At 33.4% G+C, this 23,256-nt stretch overlaps 2 protein-coding genes across 2 annotated transcripts; one reads left to right on the top strand and one right to left on the bottom strand.

The window, feature by feature from the left end:
• The first annotated feature begins 330 nt into the window (after positions 1 to 330).
• Positions 331 to 4,649, top strand: LOC132052298 (probable beta-1,4-xylosyltransferase IRX10L). The gene is made up of 4 exons (XM_059443784.1): positions 331 to 912; positions 2,476 to 2,864; positions 3,363 to 3,604; positions 3,889 to 4,649. The coding sequence occupies exons 1-4, from the start codon at positions 807 to 809 to the stop codon at positions 4,400 to 4,402; spliced, it is 1,251 nt and encodes a 416-aa protein (XP_059299767.1). The 5' UTR covers positions 331 to 806; the 3' UTR covers positions 4,403 to 4,649.
• Positions 4,650 to 5,431: 782 nt separating this feature from the next.
• Positions 5,432 to 9,765, bottom strand: LOC132052297 (receptor-like kinase TMK3). The gene is made up of 2 exons (XM_059443783.1): positions 7,054 to 9,765; positions 5,432 to 6,348 (listed from the first exon to the last, which is right to left on the bottom strand). The coding sequence occupies exons 1-2, from the start codon at positions 9,476 to 9,478 to the stop codon at positions 5,846 to 5,848; spliced, it is 2,928 nt and encodes a 975-aa protein (XP_059299766.1). The 5' UTR covers positions 9,479 to 9,765; the 3' UTR covers positions 5,432 to 5,845.
• Positions 9,766 to 23,256: the final 13,491 nt, after the last annotated feature.

Genomic DNA, 23,256 nt, shown 5'->3' with positions numbered 1-23,256 from the left:
TCAAAAATTTAAAATTTGCGCATTTGAAGTATCATTGCACCTACTATTCTTTATACATGATTGCGAGTTTATTTAATACAATTACATGGAAGCTATTACATTAATTCTATTTCATTTGCGATCAACAATTTCAATAAAATTCAGAAACTAAAAATCGTCAAATTTGAAGAGTTAGCAACTAATCATTACAAATTACAAATATATATAAAACCAGACACAAGATTGGTAAGGACTCCATCAGTCCATTTAAAGAATTGACATTGAAACAGCCTATGTAGACTTTTAACTAATAAAAGTCTCTGCCTCATAAATCAATTTCCACAATCCCCCAAACACTAAAATGAAAGGCTCGTCCCATAATAGGAGGAGTATAACACACTTTCCTTATACACTAATCCAGTGCACCAGTAATGGTACCTGATACATCCAATATAATAATATTGCCTACTTTTTCAAGAAATATTTCTAGCAGTTAGCTTGGAAATTGACATCCAAACCAATCCCCACTATCCCCTTCCTCTCTGTTTCTTGAAGCAAATTCTTACAAACCCCATTTCTATATTCTTCTCACTGTATACAAGAATCGCCAAGATTTCATTTTTTTTTTTTCCTCACATCTTAGCTGTCTTTGAAAGAACCCCAGTAGCAAGAAAAAACTACTACTAACAACTACCCAGCTAATGACATTCTAACTGTTGATTCCTCCTACCCATTATTAATAAGAAATTTCCTTTCTTTTTGTCACTGGGGCATATCATACCCATTAAATCTCTGGTCTTTTTGTTGTTTTACTTCCACTACAGAAAATGAGGAGTTGGACAAGGGGCTTTTTTGGGATTCTTTATCTTGCTTTCTTGTTGAAAATTGAAGGCTTGAGACTTAATAGGTTTGAACAAACTGAGAGAATATCAGGTACATTTTCTTTTGGGTGCTAATTGTTGTGGTTTAGCTTGGAAGTATATGTAATTTCATGTCTTACTGAGATGGGAATACTTGTTTTTTATAGTAAATCTAGGTTTTTGCTGATATTGGATACTTGTATGAATTATTTTTTTTGGGATTCTTGTTCTCAACAAGTATGTCCAGATTCAGCTGGTTGATGTTCCTTCTCTCAGATGGGTGTGTTTGGGGAAACTTAGGCAATATAGGAGTTAACAAGTATCTGCATATTGATGAAATGAATAGTCTGGTAATGGCTGGTGTTTCTAACTGCTTAAATAATGGCATTATCTGCACAATTGATATGCTTTTGGTACCCAAAGTTGAGTATCCTTCTTTGATGATGTTCATACTCTTTTTTTTTTTTTTTTTTGAGAAGGATGAGGTTCATACTGTTTGTTACTTTCAGAATCTGTAGGTGGGATAAAACCTGTACTGTTGTTAGATCGTGACCGTGATATATATTGCTTTTGCAAGTCTGTTTCGGATAGAACTTGGGATTTGATTAGCTAGAATGTAGGCTAAAATGAGGTGGAGATGAATATGGGTTTTTGTAGTTGAATTATTTACCTATCTGATGTTAGTCTGAGCAATTCTTCCTTTTTTTTTTTTTGAGAAGGTAACATGTTAGTCTGAGCAATTCTTGACCCTGGAGCATCAATGATTGTTGCTTACAAGATTATTTAGTTCCAGCTCTAGGTTAAGATAAATAAAAACAACTGAAATGGGAGGAGAACCATGATGTCTCGGGGTCAAATCCTGGTAGAAGTAAAAACACACTAGGTAATTTATTCCCATTAGCATAAGCCGTGGTGACAGAGTTACCTGGTACCTATGATGGTGGGAGGTAGCAAATATCCGATGGTATAGTTGAGGTGTGCGCAAGCTGGCTTGTATGCCACCATCATTAAAAAAAAATCAATGAAAGCAACTGAGCTCACCTTAGAGCTAAGCCTCAATAAAAATAAATTGGTATTTTTTTCTCAAAAATTTCGCCACTCAAAATTTGGTAGTAGAGGGAAGTTATTTCATAGGTATTAAGTATATAGTCTTCTGCATTTGGTTTTTTAAGCTAAATGAATTAGTTGATTGAAGACTTTGGTAGGCTGTAATTCAGATGTTTCAAGAGTTGTCATCAATTTCCGAGGGATGTTTTGAGACTCCTTAGAACAAATTGGTTCCTCATACATGTATTTAAGTGGAAAGTCAGATATAAATGGATGTTGCAACATCAGAGATTTGTTGGTGAATAATTTTATTGTTGTAGGTGACACCACAGAACCATTGTGGTGATCACAAAGGAGCATATTTTTTACCTTATCCAAAAAAGAAAAGGAAAGGAAGAGCATATTTTTGACCAACTGAATGTGTTAACTTTAATATAGAATATGTTACCAAAAATATAATCAAATTCTTCTGGGCAAATAAACACCATCTGTTAACTTGTTTAAATGGTTTAGCCTAATAATGATATGGATACTTGCTTAAAACACTAAGTATCAACTCCTTTGTCTTCCTTCTATTTCCATACTTCAGGAAGTGCGGGTGACGTCTTGGAAGATAATCCGATTGGAAGATTAAAAGTTTATATTTATGAGCTTCCGAGCAAATACAACAAGAAAATTCTACAGAAAGACCAGCGATGCCTCAACCACATGTTTGCTGCTGAAATCTATATGCATCGTTTCCTATTATCCAGCGCTGTTCGAACCTTTAATCCTGAGGAAGCAGATTGGTTCTACACCCCTGTTTACAGTACTTGTGACCTGACACCGAATGGCCTTCCTTTACCCTTCAAGTCACCACGTATGATGAGGAGTGCAATACAACTTATTGCTTCTAACTGGCCTTATTGGAATAGAACAGAGGGGGCTGATCACTTCTTCATTGTGCCACACGATTTTGGTGCTTGTTTTCACTATCTAGTGAGAATCTCTCTCTCTCTCTCATATATATATATATATATATATATATATATATATATATATATATATATATATATATATATATATATATAAACACACTCACCTTATTAGAGAGAGTCCTTGGAAAGGTTGCTAACAAATACTCCTTCCGTTTCAATTTTTTGTCTTACTTTCCTTTTTAATTTGTTTTAAAAAAGAATGTGACTTTCTATATTTAGAAACTCTTTAGACCCAACATCCTATATGGCATATTTAAGACCACAAGGTTCAAAAGGCATTTTGGTAAATTACACGCGTCTTTAGTTTAAGACCACAAGATTCAAAAGTCTTCTTTATATTCTTAAACTCCTTGCCGAGTCAAACTAAGACAAACAAATTGGAACAGAGGGAGTATACCTTAGGTTCATGATTATCGGTTTTGTTATCTTTAACTGTAACTTCCAGTCATTACTTTCAAGGTAAATATGCTTTGGTTACACTGGGTTTGCACGATTGCAGGAAGAAAAAGCTATTGAGAGGGGAATTCTTCCATTGCTCCAACGTGCTACTTTGGTTCAAACTTTTGGACAACGAAATCATGTTTGTTTAAAGGATGGCTCAATTACAATTCCTCCATATGCTCCCCCACAGAAAATGCAGTCTCACTTGATCCCTCCAGCTACTCCTCGGTCTATCTTTGTTTATTTCCGAGGCTTGTTTTATGACGTTGGAAATGACCCAGAAGGTGGTTACTATGCGAGGTATAACCAAGTGTTTTACCTGTGAATAAATCAGATTTGGCTGTTTTTTTAATACTTAAGTAGCTACTTATCAAAAGGCCGTAATATTCTTCACTAAGTTGATTAATCTGTGAAGTTAAATACAGACTTATCAGGATCTAGAATTGATGCTTAGTTGATTGATTTATTTGATTGTTTAAATAAATGATGATTGCAAAAGTTGAAGAAAAATATTCTCATTTAGTCTACTGGCTTCTGAGACATGGAATGACAAAATAACTAACTATGATTATTTCTCGCTTCAGAGGTGCTCGAGCAGCAGTGTGGGAGAACTTTAAAGACAATCCTCTCTTTGATATTTCTACCGAGCATCCAACTACTTACTATGAAGACATGCAGAGAGCTATCTTTTGCTTGTGCCCCCTGGGATGGGCCCCATGGAGTCCGAGATTGGTTGAAGCAGTTATATTTGGATGCATCCCTGTTATTATAGCAGATGACATTGTCTTGCCGTTTGCTGATGCAATCCCCTGGGAAGATATAGGCGTGTTTGTAGCAGAGAAAGATGTCCCAAATTTGGACACCATTCTCACTTCTATTCGACCAGAAGAAATATTGAGGAAGCAGAGATTGCTTGCCAACCCTTCAATGAAGCAGGCAATGTTATTTCCAACACCTGCTCAATCCGGTGATGCTTTCCATCAGATCTTGAATGGACTTGCACGTAAACTGCCACATGACAAGAGCGTTTACTTGAAGCCTGGGGAGAAGTTCTTAAACTGGACTGCTGGTCCAGTTGGTGACCTCAAACCTTGGTAGAGGCTGCTTAAATTCATCTGAATTGTAAATTTTAACATGTAGTTTTTGAAGACTCAATATTCATTTTTGGACCTGTAGGGCTCTGCATTAGAGGTATGAGTATGTTCACTTTCCTACTCGCGTCCTTATGATGCTAGGATGGTGTCAGAAATTTCTTTCAGTTTTTTTGTATTGCTTCAACGTACAGGTTACTTCAGCATTTAAGCAGTCTCAGTTAAGAGCTAATGTTGATCCCTGATTTCCGACCTTTTTTATGTTTCATTTGCATTTTCATCCCTGAATCGTGATGATCTTCTCCTCCCTTAGTATTGCCCCGCCCCACATGACTTGTCCTGCCCGCTTACTTTTTTTAGCTCATTTATTGTAAACAATAATAGAGATGTTCGTCTTTATTTGAAATGACGATCGATGAATAGACACTTGAACCAGAAACCCTGATTAGTTAAAATGGTTATGTGAATCTTATTTATCAGCTCTGATCCATTGGACCCGTGCCTAACTGGTAAGCACGGATAATGTTTGTGTGAACTCATTTTATATGGCAAGTTAAGTTCATGATGTTAACATTACCAATCTCTTGACTTGAACTTACTATCAATTAGTAGTTCAATTACTTACGGAAACATTGATAAATAGAAAACCACATTAAGATTTACACAAACTAAATAGTCCTATTAGATTTTGAAATGTTTACTTTATCACTTTAGAAATCATTACCAATATTATCGTGACATAAGTTATGGCAGAGAGTAACTTTTATGAAATTAGTCATAACTTTAGTGCTAAACCAAAATTCCTTCAGACTTCTCTTTGAGAAAAAAATGTTCAATAAGAATTCGAAAAAAATTGGAGTTCCAACTGGTTTCATTCCCTAAACCCATATTAATACAATTTAAAACAAGCCAGAGATGTTGCAAATAAAAGATATTTGCATATCCTCTCTATGCATTAAGAGCAGCTAATGTAATTTACAAGCATAGGATTAGGAGCCCCTAATTCTCAGCCAACGACTGAAACACCTTATTCAAATGATCTTGAACTTAAGATGTATAAAGACTTCTTATAATCAAGAAAATAAAGCATTTTCTACATAATTGTTTTGAACATCACTCTCCTTGAAAGCATGCATATGTTTCCAATAGCTTAACCTCAGAAAACAAACAAGATCCTCAACAGTATCATGTAAATAACTTATACAGCAGTTTGAACCAAGCTATTCTAAATAACTTTATAAGAAACATTTGAAACAAATAAACTGTGTGAGCAACATTAAAACTGAAAGGATTTCTCAGGTTTTTGCTCTGTATCTGGACGACACCAGTTTGATCACTTGATCAATCATTCTTGGCAACTCGGTATCTGTATATTCACCATAGACTGAACGCAACGCCTCCATAAATTATTTGCACGAGCAGAAAGCAAATTTTCCAGAACGGACTTCACCTATCGAGCATCGTTGGAGGTAAAAGAATCTGCAAATCCAGTTGGCTTGGCAGGAATACTTCCTCTGCTATCTTGACTAGTACCAGTGAAGTCTCCAGTATCTTCATCTTGCCAGTCCTTCAACATCTCTGGCAGAGGAAGACTATAGTCAATTCCTGAATATTCGTCGGATTCTTCTACAGGTTTCCAAATCTCAACTAGTTGGCCAAGCACATTTACAGCGTGTGACATGTCAGGCCTATGATTAGGATCTCTGGCAGTGCAATGTCCAGCTAATTCAGCGATGACGAAAATGCTCTTGTGGATATCTTTCTTCGCGTCAAGAGCTGGGTCAACGGAAGCAATGAGATTCTCTTTATTCGATTTTATCTGCCAGAACCACTCAACTAGATATCGAGTTTCCTCGGATCGATGCTCATCAAGGGCAGTTAGTCCAGTCACAAGTTCCATCAACACCACCCCAAAGCTGAAGACATCTATTTTAGTTGTGACTTTGCCGGTCACTGCAAAGACGTAAAATTTGAGTTAGAACAGATGAAAGGTGACTTAAGAAATAGTTATACATGTGACATAAAAATTGAGTCAGCAATAGTTTCTACACCAAAATTCACAGGTAGTTTAAAAAGTAGCTGATCAGCATACCATGTTTGTTGAACAGCTTTACGCTAACATATTAAAGCACCATGTCTCGAGAGAAAAGTATCTTAATCGGGATGGAGTTTCTATTACTTCTGTGGAGACGAGATATAACTATGCTATGAATGATAATATGGAGAGGGATATGAAACATTCTACTTGAATTATTTAACAAAGATATCGAAAAGAATGAGAATCTCACTGAGACATGAGATTGATACATCAATGTTCGAGGTATATCAATTTAGTAGGGACAACACAACGTCAACATAAAGGAAAAACAGAAATGCTCCATTAGTTACTTTTGTTCTATTTGTCTGGAGAACGAAGGGCTTGGAAGGTGCCCCAGGGCAGAAGCACAATTCAGCACCGTAGGGATTCTCATCGGAGAACTGATGTATTTATGAAAATACGAACTAAAAGTGGATTGCTATCCTTTCAGGTAGAGATGTGTTCATGTAACATATTACCAGAGAGTGAAAAATACAACTGATGCTAAAATGAAAATATTTACAAGAACAGTCGAAATGAGTGTCTATGAAAGAGATACATGGCAAAAAATGCACACTTACCAGCATACTCAGGAGCAAGGTATCCAAATGTTCCTGCAAGCCTTGTTGCAACAGACCTTTCTTTGTCAGGAGCGAGTTTCACTAATCCAAAATCAGAAACTTTTGCTCTAAAATCATCATCTAGAAGAATGTTTGATGATTTGAGGTCACGATGTATGAAGCTCTGGTGTGCCAGATTATGAAGGTACTCCATCCCTCGAGCAACATCTAGAGCAATATTGAGTCTCTTTGTCCATGATAAAGGCTCTAAGTTCAGGATCTTCCACCGGAAAAGATGTCTACTCAGAGCGCCCTTTGGCATATATTCATACACCAAAAGCCTCTCATTTCCTTCAATGGAGTAACCCAAGAGAGAAACTAAATGGCGATGCCGAACCTTAGAAAGCACAGCTATTTCTGCCTCAAATTCATCCAATGCCTTGCTATTGATAACCGCAGATTCCATTCTCTTCACTGCAATTTGAATTCCATCTTCAATTACACCTTTGTAAACAACTCCAAAGCCACCACGACCAAGCTCATTCTCTGATGCAAAATTATTGGTTACCCTCCGAAGGTCCGGCGTTGAAATGACAAGGTTTCCAATCTCAATTACTCGGCTACCTTCTTTTCCACCACTACTTGTAGTTGTAGCACCACTCTTTGCAGTGTACATCCTGGGATCTTCTAAGACAGTGATCTTAACAATGTTATCTTGATCGAATGGGTCTTTGGGGTGGATAACAGTAGTAATCGAGTCCTTCTCTCGTTTTCTCCTGCTCTTGAAAAACAAAAAGACGGCAAGAAGAGCTAAGACCACAGAAACTGCACTCACGACTATAATTATCACGGTCTTCTCATGGTTCTCTGATGTTGTCTTCTCTTTGGCACTAGGAGTAGTCTTCAATCCTGAACTTGAACTTTTCTCTGGGGAAGGTGGTGGGGAAGGTGGCGTATCTGATAATGTTGGCTGATTATCACTGGGTGACGGGCTTTGCAGTGGTAACTCCTTACTTGGTTTAGGACTGTGGCTCAATGGGGGAAATGGGCCGATACTCGGAGGAGGAGCCCCCGCAGTTACATTAGCAACAAGATGAGCATTTCCATCTGTAATGACTGTCACACCATCCCGAAATTTCGGCAATGGTGGATCAAAATTATTCCCGCTTAAGTCCAACAATCTCAAGAACCTGAGCTTTGTTAAGTTTGCTGGAACTGGACCGTGCAAACTATTTCCTTTTAAGTGAACTTCAAGCAGTGAATCCAAGTTTGCAAGTGAAGGGCTAAGCTTACCCGTAAGGTTTTTGTTTTGCAGATTAACAATCGTAACCTGACCTTTAGGATTGCAACTGATTCCCAACCAAGGATCTGTACATGGATCATTACCGGACCATTCAGAAGCAAGATTGGCTGGATAATTCCAAACACCAAGAAGATCTAAAAGTGCGTTAACTTGGGGACCACAAGGAACACCTGGTGTTGGTTGACAGAACGAATTTGAGGAATATGTAGCATTAGCAGCTCTAAACTTTGGGATAGGACCCATTAGCTTGTTATTGTTCAAGTCTAACACACTCAACTTTAAATTCGCCAAACCTTGTGGAATCAGACCAACGAGTTGATTTCCATTAAGATTAAGATTATTCAAAGAAGTCAAACCACCAATTGTATCAGGAATTGGTCCACTAAAACTGTTGCCTTGAAGCCATAACCACATAAGCTGGTCCATACTACCAATTAACTCGATTGGACCAGTCATTCCAGGACTGTTTTGATTATTCAACCACAAAATCTGAAGCATTGAATCACGAAAACTGTCCGGTATCTTACCAGTTAAACGGTTATATGACAGCTTCAAAGCAGTGAGAGAAGGCAATTTTCCGAGAAAATCAGGCACAGGTCCAACAATATTGCAGGAAATGCAAGAAAAATTTGCCAGCTGAGCTGAATCTTGCAACGCAGTTGGAATAGACCATCCACTCATATTAAAGGGATTCTCATCCAATGCCAAAACTTGAACATTGCTAAGACCATCAAAGAAATCAGCAGGGATCGTATCGAATTGATTATCATCCAAGTATGCATATTTCAAATCAGATAATCCACTGAAAGTAGGTAATTTCCCATTAAAACCATTCTTCTGAAGGCCAAGATTTTGAAGCTTCTCTAGTTCATTCAAGTTCTGAGGCAAAGGACCCTTTAAGCCCAAACCCTGAACCTGAATTTGGGTAACTCTATCACTAGAACAAAACACATGAGGCCATGCAGGTGGACCACACGGATCATTCCCCTTGGAAGGCCATTTCAAGAGCTCTGGATTCTCTAATCCATTTCTAAAATCATTCAAAATCTTGAAATCATTCGGATTTGTAACACCAGAAACCACATTTACAAGAAATACACCTAATGTACATACGTATACAACTCCTCTATAATCAAAATCCATATATACATGCGTTTCATGGAAATTCTAGATTATCATAAAAATCCTTACTTTCCCCTTTTTCAAGAACTCTAAACCTCATCAGATGAACTAATAATCTTGAAAATGCTTACATACAAGAAACATTTTAGATAACTAAAGAAAGTTTATAACAGAATTGTAAAAATGGTACCTTTTTCTGGGAAAAAAAAAAGAATGAGAGATAATGTGAGTGAATTGTGGAAGAAAGAAAAAGAGAGAGTTAGCTAACAGTTGTGGTGGTGCAGTGTTTTCACTTATTTACAACCCTAAAGGCAAGTACATATTCATGACACCCTCTCTCTCTCTCTCTCATTGATTTTTCATACTTATGTTTTCTTCTTTTACTTTTACTTTTTCCTTTTTTTCCTTTTATTTTTATTTTATGACTCTTGTTTGGATTTGCAAGTTGATTAATGAAAAATTGTGTAAATGGATGTGAGATCTTTAGAATCTCATATCTAAATTATTTATTACTTTAATCAGACTATCCTCATTGGACGGATTAAGAAGATAATCAACTTATATCTCCTTTCTTACAGCAAATAGACTCACCTACCATCACTAATACATATGTCATTATTTGAGGAGTCAAATAGTTTTCTTTGAATTAAATTTTTTAACTATTTGAAATTATTAACGATGCTAATTAATAGTACTCCTTGCATTGCAATTTGCATGGCAACTTTCTTTTATGGTCAGTCTAAAAAAATGGACACTTTTTTATACTTAATAACAATTTAACTTTAAACTTTTCATTTTACCATTAATAAAATGATTTATAACCTTAACATTTGTTTTAAACGATGAAAAATCTTTCTTCATTTTAAATTTCGTGTCCAGTAAAATACTATCACATAAACTTAAACAGAAGAAGTAGTATTTTTTATAAATTTTAATATATTAATTTTATTTGTTAAAATTGGAAATCTATGCTAGAATGCACAATAAGCAATAGGAGCTTGAATCCTAATTTCCTGAACTCCTTCACATAAATTAGGATAAGGCTTAACGCATATGCAGCCCCTTAAATTTGCTCTTTTTTTAAATTTTATTTTGGCACTTCAACTAAATGCTGGTTCACATCAACCCCCGAACTCGTCCTTGTCAAGGTTTATCAAACTCCAACTGATTTTTATTAGTAAAGAATTAAATTGGAAACGGGCCAAGAATATTTGCATACACGTGGTAGCTATCCTTTGGCCGCTCATGAATGTTTGCTTACTCTTTCCACTACCAACTTAATTAAGAAAGCCTATTTTTTCTCCTCTCAATCGTCGCTAATTTTAGCTAAAAGATGATATAATTAAATTAGATATATATTAGCATGTTGCTATATCAAGATGGAATGATATGTTAGTTGATTGTTGCTTTGATACACACTTAACAAGCTTTAGTGTCATTAAGTGAATAATACTTAGCTTTTTAAAAATTAAAAATTAAAAAAAAGTTTTTGAGGCCAGACATGCAGATTAAACCTTGGGATAAAGAAAGAAATATTACTCCATATGTTTTTATTGTTACCCATAAGGATAAACAAAATCTATTTGTCGATTCCTCACAACAGAACTTTCATTTTTTGGGCTTTATTCTAAGTGCAAATTTGTTTTAACGTTTTGACCAAAAAGCACTCATACTTTTTTTATTACAGAATTCATAAAGTCTATCCGATTTCTTAAATAACGAGTAACGAAAATCAGATTTACACTTATCATGTGAAAGATTTTCATCGATTCGTTCACAATTGCAAATGATAGTGTCAAACACACACATTAGTAATTCTTTTTATTTTAACTTTTTTGTATTATTATTTTTATTATTTCTAAGGAAAAAACGTGGCGTGGTCATGGGGTCAAAGGAAGAAATGGAGGTGTCGGTGTTTTGGTTTTGGGCATGATGACAAGTTATAATGAGAGCAGCATTCGACAACATGACCTTCTTTTTTCTGTTTTTATTTTCTTTCCATGGGTCCCAATTTTGAGGTGTCAAGAATTTTAGACCGGTGGCGGTAAGTCAGGGCAGATGTTCTCTGTTTGTCCTTTCTTTTGTAACATAAAATAACTTCCTGTAAAAAAATTGAGAAAAGGCCATGAATAGTCCATAAGTCTAAAATGGTCCCTTAACTATACACTTACCGGTTTTAGTCTTTTAACTATCTAAAAACTTATCAAATTTGATCTCCATCTATTTTTTTATATAAACAACGCAAAAACTCATAAACCTTCGTTAGATTAATCGTTAAACCATTCCTCAGACCTATATTTCTCTCTCCCTGCTTTTTTTCCTCAAGTTCATTCTTTAACCTCAACTTTTTTCCTCAAGTTCTCTTTCACGTTTCATAACCGACGGACTACGTCGGTTAAAACCGACGGAAAACCGACCCAATCCGTCGATTTTGTTAAAAAAAAAAAGGCTTAAGTAACTAAAACGCCCCTGAACTTGGCACGAATTGCAACTTTAGTCCCCAAACTATTGCTGCACTTCAAGACACCCCTAAACTTGGCAAAATGGGTTTTAATTCATCCTCGTAGCCGCCACGGGCACATAAGTGTAGTCACACGCCAACAGCGCGTGACAAAGCCACGCTTTTTTTTTTAAAAAAAAGAAAAATCAATTTTGGAAAATTCATAAAAAAAGTATAAATTTTTAAAATCAGAAAAAACTAATTTTTTTTTAAAATGTGGAAAACCCATTTAAAAAAAAAATATGGACTGAATTTTTTATTAAAAAATCTCGAACTTCTTAAATCTTGAAAACTGAGAGACCCGTTATTTAAAAAAAAAACTAGAAAATTTATTTATTTTTAATTAAAAAACTTGGACTTTTTAACAATGAAAAACTAAAAAAACTCATTTTTCTAAAAATAATCAAAAATTGAATTTTTGGTTAAAAACTCGGTCTTTTTTAAAATGGGATACTGATTTTTTTAAGAATAAAGTGGAAAACTGATACTTTTTTCTAGATTTAAAAACTAATCTAATTTTCAGGGATTATTTTTTTTTTAAAAAAATGGGTTTTCTACATTTTTTAAAAAAATCAATTTTTCCATTTCTTTTTTAAAGAAGTGTCTTAAAAGAATCATGAAAATCTGGATTTTTTAGGACACTTGTAAAAAAAAATCAAGTTTTAATTTTTTATAAAAAAAAAAATCCATTTTTTACAGATATTTTAATTAAAACTGTAGTTTTTCAGTTTTTTTTTTAAAAATCAAATATTCCAGATTTAAAATAAATATTTCATTGTTCCAGATTTTTTATAAAAACAAATCAGTTTTACATTTTTTTTTTCAAAATGATTTATCTATGTGGAGGACACACAGGATGAAAATGCCATGTGGCATTAGACATAAGCCTTATTTTACAGCTGGACCCGCGAGTGACTACACTCACTCCGGGTCATGAGCTCAGGGGTGTAATAAAACCCATTTAACCGGAGTTTTAGGGGTGTCTTGAAGTCCATCAATAGTCTGGGGGCCAAAGTTGCAAAACGTCTAAGTTCAAAAAAAGGCGTTTTTAGTTACTAAGCCAAAAAAAAAAAATTAAAAAACCGAACGGTCTCACGTCGGTTTTTTTTTTTTGAAAATTAAAGAATGAAATGTAGGAACTTGAATCGAACCGGGTATGTTCTTGGCATTAAAGGACTTACCACTAGATCAATCGATATTTTTTGTTCATATACTTACATTGATTTAATTTATACTGTTTTTTCGCTCTAAAAACAGAGACGGAAAAAAAACCGACGGACTCCATCGGTTTATTTTAGAAAATAATATAAAAATAATTATATTTTTTGCTCATTTTTGTGCAAAAAATAACGGACACAGTCCGTCGGGTTTCTTAAAAAAAAAAAGATTTAAAAAAATTATTGAAAAAACCGACGGAATTCGTTGGTCTTTCCGTCGGTTTTTTCCATCGGGTTTTTTCCAGTCGGTTTTTACCAGTTTTTTAGTAGTGTTTGAGAAGAATGATTACAGAAATTTTGTGCCCGAGTTTGTCTTTTCGAATTTTAGAGACTCGAGAGCGATACCAGTGCCAGAATGCTCTTTTTTTTTCTTTTTTTTTTTTCCTTAACAAGAGGAACTTGAGGAAAAAGAAGCAGGGAGAGAGAAATATAGGTCTGGAGAATGGTTTAACGATTAATCTCATGAAAGTTTATGAGTTTGTACGTTGTTTGTATAAAAAAATAGACGGAGATCAAATTTGATAAGTTTTTGGATAGTTAAAGGACTAAAACCGGTAAGTGTATAGTTAAGGGACCATTTTAGACCTACTCCCATAGATAAGGGACTATTTATGGCCTTTTCTCTAAAAAAAAATTTACATTATTGGTATGATATCTATGGAGTAGTAGTTACTTTAGTTTCCATGTAAATAATACTCACATAAGTTACTTGAAAATCTGTATATCATTTTACGAAATAGAACGTGAAAAACTATTTTTTGGGATATAACTATTTGATATATGAAACTTATAGATCAACTAGTTCATTCTATTTAAGGGAAAATGCTACCAACCATAAAACGTGAAGTAATAATACATGTGTTAAATATCCTTTAACAGGACCACCTGACAAAAGTTACTCTTAAACCAATGCACGCAAGTTTCTGCTTTAAAATTTTAGAACAATTTCGTTCAATTAGCAAGAAAGACATTTTCGCATGATTTTGACGTCCTTTATTGAGAAAGATTTTATCCAACTATAGTTATTGGCCAAGTTACATATGACACGTGATATTTGCACTTTGATGCTAGATTACTAGTAAATTTTGATTTTGGTCTTTAATTTGTAATATATGATTCATCACATTTAATCTTCAATTAATTAAAAATGTGTGTTCTTATAATCTCAAATATATATTTCTGGAAGTATATTACACTAAAATATGGAATAATAGAAGAATTTAAAAATAACGGCTAATTAATCTAAGAAATTGTGAATATTCATAAGCAAAGGAATCAAAAGTGCACATTTCAAGTAATTAAAAATAAATATGCCTAGTCAGATATTATAAAAACTAAAATTAAAATTCACAAATAACTGGAAAAACAAAAGTGATGTTAAACCCATATTTGTTTTTTATAGATACACTTTATGTTCAGTTTTACATAGAACAAACAAAGAACTAGAGATGCTTATGTACTCAGTAACGTAATAAAATAATAATATTGACTCTATTTCAGTTTATCTTCTCTATATGACTGGTTCACTAGAAAATACTAATAACTAAGAATTTAAATTTTGTAAGGATTAAAGAGTATATTCAACTTAATCCCCTCCACCTTTAGAATTTGAGAAACAATAATATCACTTTCAGCTTTGGGTGGAACATAAACCCACTTAACCTCAAAGTCAATAAGCCAATCATTGCAGGATTTTCAAACGGTTAAAAATGACCCTTAATTATATGGATTTGAAATAAGAATAAGCTATCAATTTACAAAAACCATAAGTCAAAGTAAAATATTGATGATTGCAATTATGAGAGTACTCCACTAAAAAGAAGGAAAGGTATACCAAAACTTCGAACTCCAAGGAAAATATTGCATGAATCATGCATATAATTTGTTTGAAATTAGTTGAAAGAAAACCTTAAGACGAGAAAATAAATGTATACTGTTTCTCAAAAGCAAAACGACTAGGGGGATTAAGTTTATTTACTCTAGACATACAAGGAGATGACTTGTATAATAGAAGTGGTGATTGAATACTATAACATTATGAAATCACTTGGGTGCAAGAGAAAAATATTCTTAAAAGTTTACCGCTTATTTTTGCTTAGATTAAAATTATTCCTCAAAGTAATGGCTTCTTTGTTTAAATATTTTCACGATTTTCCAATCTTTATGAAACTAATTTAGCAGATCGAGGCAGATATAGTATGTGTTTAGCGAGTTCAATTTAACTCAATAATTTTAATATCGAGCATATGTGTGTTTGAGTGTATGAGAAAAATGACTACTCCTAAACGTATAACAAAAATATTAAATCTTGAACTCAAATTTTAAAAAATTTAACATGGTCAATGATAAAAACCTCTAAGATTAAACACATAAAAGATAAGTTTTCAATAAGTATCTAACCCTAGAAAAGAGAGGGAGAAATTGATTGTTGTAGCATGTAGGTTGGACCATTTGTATTAAAGCAAGTCCATCGATCACGGGTACACACCTCCTTAGCAACTTTATAAAATCCACATTAAGTATGGCTTTTTCTAGTTTGCATTTAAAGCTAATAATTAGTCAACTTTCGGCATCATATAAATTTTAGGGAAAAGGTCCCAATTTGCCTTCGACTTTGCGAAATGTTTCAAATTTACTCTTTATTAATGGTTGAGATCAAATATATTATAATATTAACTTAAATATGTCTTTGTTTATTAACGACAAAAATTTTCCAACCTACAGTCCTTTTTTTTTACAAGGAAAAAAAATTAAATTTGCCATTAGATTATGTGAAACAATTCAGATTTGCCCTTGAATCTTGTGAAATTAGTCAAATTTACATTCTCAAGCACCATCCATCGTCACTCTAAATCAATTGCCAATGTAATATTGATTCTCTCCATTATCAAATGCACCACTTTAAAACCACCAATACCCCCCCCCCCCCCCGGAACTTCAGCGTGATGACACTTACAGGAAAAAAAAAACACTGTCATTACACTACTGAACATAAGTTAAACTCTAGATTAACAGATATATATGGATGACTGGACATAAGTTAAACTCTAGATTAACAAATATATATGGATGACTGGATGTCAATTGATAAAGTTGTACCAATGTTTCCTTAAAATTCATGTTACAGATAAAAAATTAGCATATGGAAAAAAATCTCGGGAATTAGATATTTATATTAAATCAATAAGATAATACAAGACATGTGTCTTGTGCTTGATTACATATACATATATTTTTGTTACTCCTATTTAATATAGCTAAGGGATCGATATGTATAAATTAATTGAAGGGCGCATGTAGCTCATGTCTCTGTCTAAACCAAATTCCTCTACCTCTGCATGCAACTGAAGTGCTGATATTTCTTTCTTCCTTCTTTCTTTTTTTTTTTTTTCAGACAAAGTTAGGTGATATGTCATTTCTGCCAACTAAGGATGTATTGTTTTCAATTTCTATGAATTTTCGATCTCTTGACAACTATCACAAACATCCCGCTTTTCAGTACAATCTAACATCGTATTATTCTCTTTTCTTTTATAAGTTTTAAGGGAAATTACTTCTGTATTCACTTTTTTTTTTCCAAATAAAAAGAGATTCTATTTATGAATATCTGTGACTTGTGAGTACAAATCTGTTTTATCTCTTAATTCTTCTCTCCGATTTCTTTCCGTAATTCAAGGACGTTAGTAGCGTATTTCTCGAACGTATGATGATTTGGACCTCGTTGCACTGTATTTGATCGCCAGGAACTTGGTAGGCTTTGAAGGTCGCCAGGAACTTAGGTAGACCGAAGGCAGTATTTGATGTCTTGATCTCTTTGTGAATATCTCATGATCAGTTTATGGAATTTTCGAGATTGTATTCACATTTGAAATACACAATCGACACATTTATTGTTAATGCCTTGATATGACTTAAAAGTTATTGAAGAAAGAGTTGAAAATGTGTATCTTCCTTAGTGGAGTATTAAATAAGGATAAGAGTGTTGACTTGAAGCCGGGGGAGACGTTCTTAAACTGGACTGCTCTGGTCCTGTTGGTGATCTTAAACCCTGGTAGAGGATGGCTATTGGTGATGATTTCACTCTTTTGTTTGGCTTCAAACTGCCAAACTTGCTTAATTTTCCCTGAATTGTAAATTTTAACCATGTAGTTTTGTGAAGACTCACATTCATTTTTGGACCTGTTGGGGTCTGCATTAGAACTATGGGTATGATTCACTTTCCTACTCTTGTCCTTATGATACTAGGATGGTGTCAGATTTCTTTCAGTTTTTGTATTGCTTCAAGGTACAAGGTTACTTCAGCATTAAAGCATTCTTAATTAAAGCTTGTGTTGAAGTCCTGAGTCCGGAGCCTAAAGGGTATAAAAATACACGATATTTACCAAAAGGGGATGATCAAAAATTTATATACCAAAAGGGGTATATCGTGGGCTGATTCACGATATACCCCAAAAAAAAATTTCCGCCTGTCAGAAATCAATCAACAAAAAAAAAAAAAAATTAATTGTATAACGTGGGTTGATCCACGTTATGCAATATATATTGTATAACGTGGTGATGTCCACGTTATACCTTCATATATTTGTAAAATATATTGTATGCATCCACGTTCGTTATATCTTGTTTCCATCTGTTTTCTGTTTGTTCTAAGTGCTCAATTTTTTTCTACTGTTTTAGCATCCACCATGTGCTGTCCATTACCATCTTGACACCTCCTTCCTCTTTTAATCTTTTAAACATTTATGTACCTTCACTTTCCTATAGTTTCTGACTTTATCACTCAATCTTATCTACCATCTTTGTGTGTTACAAATATTTTGCATTCTCCATATATATATATATATATATATATATATATATATATATAGAGTCCAGAGCCAAAATGACTTATTTTTGCAGCCATTAGAGCAAAATAGTATGCTTTTTTTTAATATCAAAATGGGTATTTCGTTGGATAACCAACGAAATACCCACACAATACTGTTCTGGTGCTGAAAGAATTACTTGCATTTCGCTACATGTGTAGCGAAATGTAACATTTTTTTTTTTTTTTTTTTGCATTTCGTTCGAATTCACGAAATAGGCTTTTTTTTTTTTTTGCAATTCGTGAAATTAATGAATAAAGGATTTTTTTTTATTTTTTCTACATTTCGTGAATTGATCAACGAAATAGGCTTTTTTTTTTTTTTTTGCATTTCGTGAAATTAATGAAAGAAACTGATTTTTTTTTTTTTTTGCATTTCGTGAATGAATGAACGAAACTGATTTTTTTTTTTTTTTTGTATTTCATGAATTAATGAATGAAACTGATTTTTTTTTTTGTATTTCGTGAATTAATGAACGAAATAGGGTATATGTGATTTGTATATGTAATTAAACAAAAATTACAAGTTTAATTAATCAATAGTTGATAATTTAAGTCGTTGCTTCAATTAAAAAAAGCTTTTAAAAAATGTTGGTTGAGTTTATTGGTCAACGAACTACAATTAAAATACTAAAAAAATCGTTGAAGCTACTGATTAAAAAGGTATAAATTTATATTATAAAATGTTCTTTTAGTTAGTCATTTTCATAGAACAACAGTTAAAAAAAGATGAAGAGATTGTGAGGAAAGTAAGATTGTTAAATATAACATAAAGATATTTGTATCATTTGTTGGGTCATTTGCTATGTTCAAATTGTGACTAGTCATCGGAGATTATTTTCCGTTGATAAGCATGAAGAATTTTTAATTTTCAAATTAAAAATACTGCGTTATAGAAAATTAAACTTGTTTACTGCGTTATAGAATTTTTTTTTTGTACTATTTCTATAACGCGGTATTTTTAATTTGAAAATAAAAAATTCTTCATGCTTATCAACAGAAAATAATCTCCAACGACTAGTCACAATTTGAACATAGCAAATGACCCAACAAATGATACAACTATCTTTATGTTATATTTAACAATCTTACTTTCCTCACAATTTCTTCATCTTTTTTTTAACTGTTGTTCTATGAAAATGACTAACTAAAAAGAACATTTTATAATATAAATTTATACCTTTTTAATCAGTAGCTTCAACGATTTTTTTAGTATTTTAATTGTAGTTCGTTGACCAATAAACTCTACCAACATTTTTTAAAAGCTTTTTTAATTGAAGCAATGACTGAAATTATCAACTATTGATTAATTAAACTTGTAATTTTTGTTTAATTACATATACCCTATTTCATTCATTAATTCACGAAATACAAAAAAAAAAAAAAATCAGTTTCGTTCATTGATTCACGATATTAAAAAAAAATCAGTTTCTTTCATTAATTTCACGAAATGCAAAAAAAAAAAAAAAGCCTATTTCGTTGATCAATTCACAAAATGCAGAAAAAAATTCAGTTTTGTTCATTAATTTCACGAATTGCAAAAAAAAAAAAAAAGCCTATTTCATGAATTCTTTGAACGAAATGCAAAAAAAAAAAAAAACTATTACATTTCCCTACACATGTAGCGAAATGCAAGTAATTCATTCGGCACCGGAACAGTATTGAACCAACGAAATACCCATTTTGATATAAAAAAAAAAGCATACTATTTTGGGCTAATGGCTGCAAAAATAAGCCATTTTGGTTCGGGATTCTCTATATATATATATGTATATGGAGAATGCAAAATATTTGTAACTAGGGTTGTTCACGGTTTTGGTTAAAACCAAAACCAAACCAAAAATTTAACCAAACCGAATAAAAAAACCGACATTTGGTTTGGTTTGGTTTGATTTGGTTTTAAATTTTAAAAACCGATAATATTTGGTTTGGTTATGGTTATATTAAAAAATAACCGAATAAATAACCGAACCAAACCGATAAATTATATACATAAATTTTATAATTATTTATATGTATAATATTAGTTTTTCATAAATAATTATAAATATTTTATACCTTTTAATCATTAATTTGATTTTTGGTCTACTTATTTCACATGATTGTTTAAGGCCCATGTTTTTAAGAATATGTCCAAGCCCATGTCTTTAAGTCTTTTAACTCTTTAAGTGTTAAGTGTAAACCTACTAACAGAAGTTCATGTTAGAGTCTAATGTCTTTAACTTAAATTTTTAGCCTTTCTTTGTTAGCCATTTGATTTTAGGTTGTTTCTTCTTTTCTTTTTTTTCGAATTTATACCTTTCCTTTTTCTTGTCTGAACGGGTCCTAAACTTCTAATATTTTTCATATGAAAAGGACAGAGGTTGTAGATTTGGAGGTTCCTATAGAAGATACTTCAGTAACATCAGCATTTGCTGCAACTCAAGCACATGGTAATGCCCTAATACTTCTTCCGTGGGTAATCCTCCTAAAAGACAGAAAAGAACAACCTCTTGTAGTTGAGACCCTAGCCTTGGGGATAATGATAGAAAAACATCTGACGTTTGGGATCATTACACAAAGTATTTTTGATAAAATGGGAGAATGGAGGAAGAAATGCAAGTATTGTCCCAAAGTTTGGGATCATTACACAAAGTTTTTTTATTTCATATATTTTCATTTTCATTTTAGGTAGTCTTTATGTTTAATTAATATGTATGTTTGTAACAACAACTAAAAGCTCCTATGCTCTACTTTATTTCCGGTATGTGTATTAAGATGACAAAAATGGTGCGCCACTACTTAGTTAGTTTTTAGCTCTATATGTAATAGTTAGCAACTTTGGGTAACTTGAGTACGTGTGACACTATCACTAATAGTGAAAAATATTTCTATGATGTATGTTCCACCTTAAACGATAAATAAAAGTTATCGTTTGAACAAAAAAAAGACATGTCTTTTTCAACTTTTTAATGTTTTACTGATAAGTCTCATGTCTGCTAGTCATAAACCGAAAAATCCAACCAAACCGAACCAAACCGACAATAACCAAACCGGTGGTTATTATTTTATTTGGTTTGGTTATGGTTTTAGACATTTAAAAACCGACTAAATTGGTTTGGTTATGATTTTAATCAATAACCGACCCAAACCGAACCATGAACACCCCTATTTGTAACACACAAAGATGAGTAGATAAGATTGAGTGATAAAGTCAGAAACTATAGGAAAGTGAAGGTACATAAATGTTTAAAAGATTAAAAGAGAAAGGAGGTGTCAAGATGGTAATGGACAGCACATGGTGGATGCTAAAACAGTAGAAAAAAATTGAGCACTTAGAACAAACAGAAAACAGATGGAAACAAGATATAACGAACGTGGATGCATACAATATATTCTACAAATATATGAAGGTATAACGTGGACATCACCACGTTACACAATATATATTGTATAACGTGGATCAGCCCACGTTATACAAAAATATTTTGTATAACGTGGGCTGATCCACGTTATACAATTAAATTTTTTTTTTCCGTTGATTGATTTTTGACAGGCGGAAATTTTTTTTTGGGGTATATCGTGGATCAGCCCACGATATACCCATTTTGGTATATAAATTTTTTATCATCCCCTTTTAATAAATACCGTGTATTTTTATACCCTTTAGGCTCCGGACTCTTGAAGTCCTACCCTTTTTTATGTTTCATTTCTGAAAAAGAATGTTTCATTTCTGGGTCTTGATCGAGAACAACCCATTTTCATCCATGATGATCGCCTAGATTTATGTGGATCTGAGTGCCTGCTCTTTGGGTGTCATGTTGGACCGTCTTGCACTCATATGTTTGACGTAAATACAGGACGGGTAAGTTTTACCAAACAAGGGGTATCCTTGTACAATTGATTATTGAAGCAAGAGTGTTTTAAATTGACCTCTCTGCCAACTTATGAGATGCCAAATGGTCGATGACAGTTGATCATTTCCATACCACGGTTGGAGTGCACCAACATGTGAATTGAATAGAATGAAGAAAGTACTGTTGAGGGGTCGTTTCATAAGCGGAATAAGCTGAAATTAAGTTTAGGATTAAATTTATTCCGTGTTTAGTTGACGGTATAAACTTATCGCAGGATAAATTTATATCGTCAACCACACACGGTATAAATTTAATCCCAGACATCCTGGATATCCCACCTTATCCTATCAGACTTGAGATTATTTTATCCCACCTTTAATTAGAATAAATTAGTCAAAGGATTATAATCCCTAATAATTTAATCCACCAACCAAACAACCCCTTAAATATTAAAAAGGAAATAGGTTAAGAAGTACAGAGGATAAGAAAGGTTCAAAAGCAAAAAAGTGGATCAAGAAGTTTGCATGGGACCATTTTTAAAAGTTCCCTTGGTATGATTTTAGGGTTATTGAACATTTCTCTGATTTGCCATTGTACTATTGTGGTATGCGGTGCTCCAAAACGTAGAATCTGACCTTATGAACCTAAAGTTGCCACAAAAAATTAAGGACACAAAGTTGAACAGACATCAAATAAACCATTGTGAGTCCTGCCTGTGCAGGAGAGCACTGCCTACTGCTATTGGGGCTGAAATAGTTGCACTTGCCGGTTTTTACAAAAACCTGAACAAGAAGTTCTAGGTTGAATGCAAAAATGCCATAATCAAATTGTTGCAACCTATACGAAAATTCACTCAGCAATTTGATTGTATCAATTTCTTCTCTAGAAATCCACTTCTATCGAGCCAAAGATATGGCATTTCTAGTTTCTGTACCCCAATCACTCACCAAGTTGTTATTGTATCAATTCCTTCTCTAGAAATCCCCTTTTACCGAGCCGAAGGTATGGCATTTCTAATTTCTGTACCTAATGGACATGCCGCTGTTTGCACAAGAGGAAGTTGGACGGCCAAACATAAACAGTTGATCCACTTACAGTAGAGAGAAGTCGCAATGCTAAAGAGCAATAAAGAGAATGCATCAATCCTAATAATTCCACATGGGCAGCAATCCAGCAGAATTGTGCTCAGTGCCAAGTGTTGATGTCTCACAGTGATCTAGACCATTACTAGTCGGGCTCGAAAAATCTAATTCATTTTTGGGCAAGATACACATTCCTCAATAGAACTGCATCAGTCATATGTGACAAACCTTTCAACTACTAAGAGGCATTCTCAGACCAAGAACAGAAAACTATCATGAGCATTTCGATAAGACAGTAAG

Source organism: Lycium ferocissimum, chromosome 4, assembly GCF_029784015.1.
Source record: "Lycium ferocissimum isolate CSIRO_LF1 chromosome 4, AGI_CSIRO_Lferr_CH_V1, whole genome shotgun sequence".
Classification (NCBI taxonomy): domain Eukaryota; kingdom Viridiplantae; phylum Streptophyta; class Magnoliopsida; order Solanales; family Solanaceae; genus Lycium; species Lycium ferocissimum.
The sequence above is the reverse complement of the archived record's forward strand: the minus strand, read 5'-3'. Positions and strand labels throughout refer to the sequence as shown.

Coding starts and splice junctions, on each gene's coding strand:
- LOC132052298 (XM_059443784.1), top strand. CDS start 807: ATGAGGAGTTGGACAAGGGGCTTTTTTGGGATTCTTTATCTTGCTTTC. Junction 913..2,475: donor ACAAACTGAGAGAATATCAG/GTACATTTTCTT, acceptor TCCATACTTCAG/GAAGTGCGGGTGACGTCTTG. Junction 3,605..3,888: donor GAAGGTGGTTACTATGCGAG/GTATAACCAAGT, acceptor TTCTCGCTTCAG/AGGTGCTCGAGCAGCAGTGT.
- LOC132052297 (XM_059443783.1), bottom strand. CDS start 9,478: ATGGATTTTGATTATAGAGGAGTTGTATACGTATGTACATTAGGTGTA. Junction 6,349..7,053: donor CCTTGCTCCTGAGTATGCTG/GTAAGTGTGCAT, acceptor ACGTCTTTGCAG/TGACCGGCAAAGTCACAACT.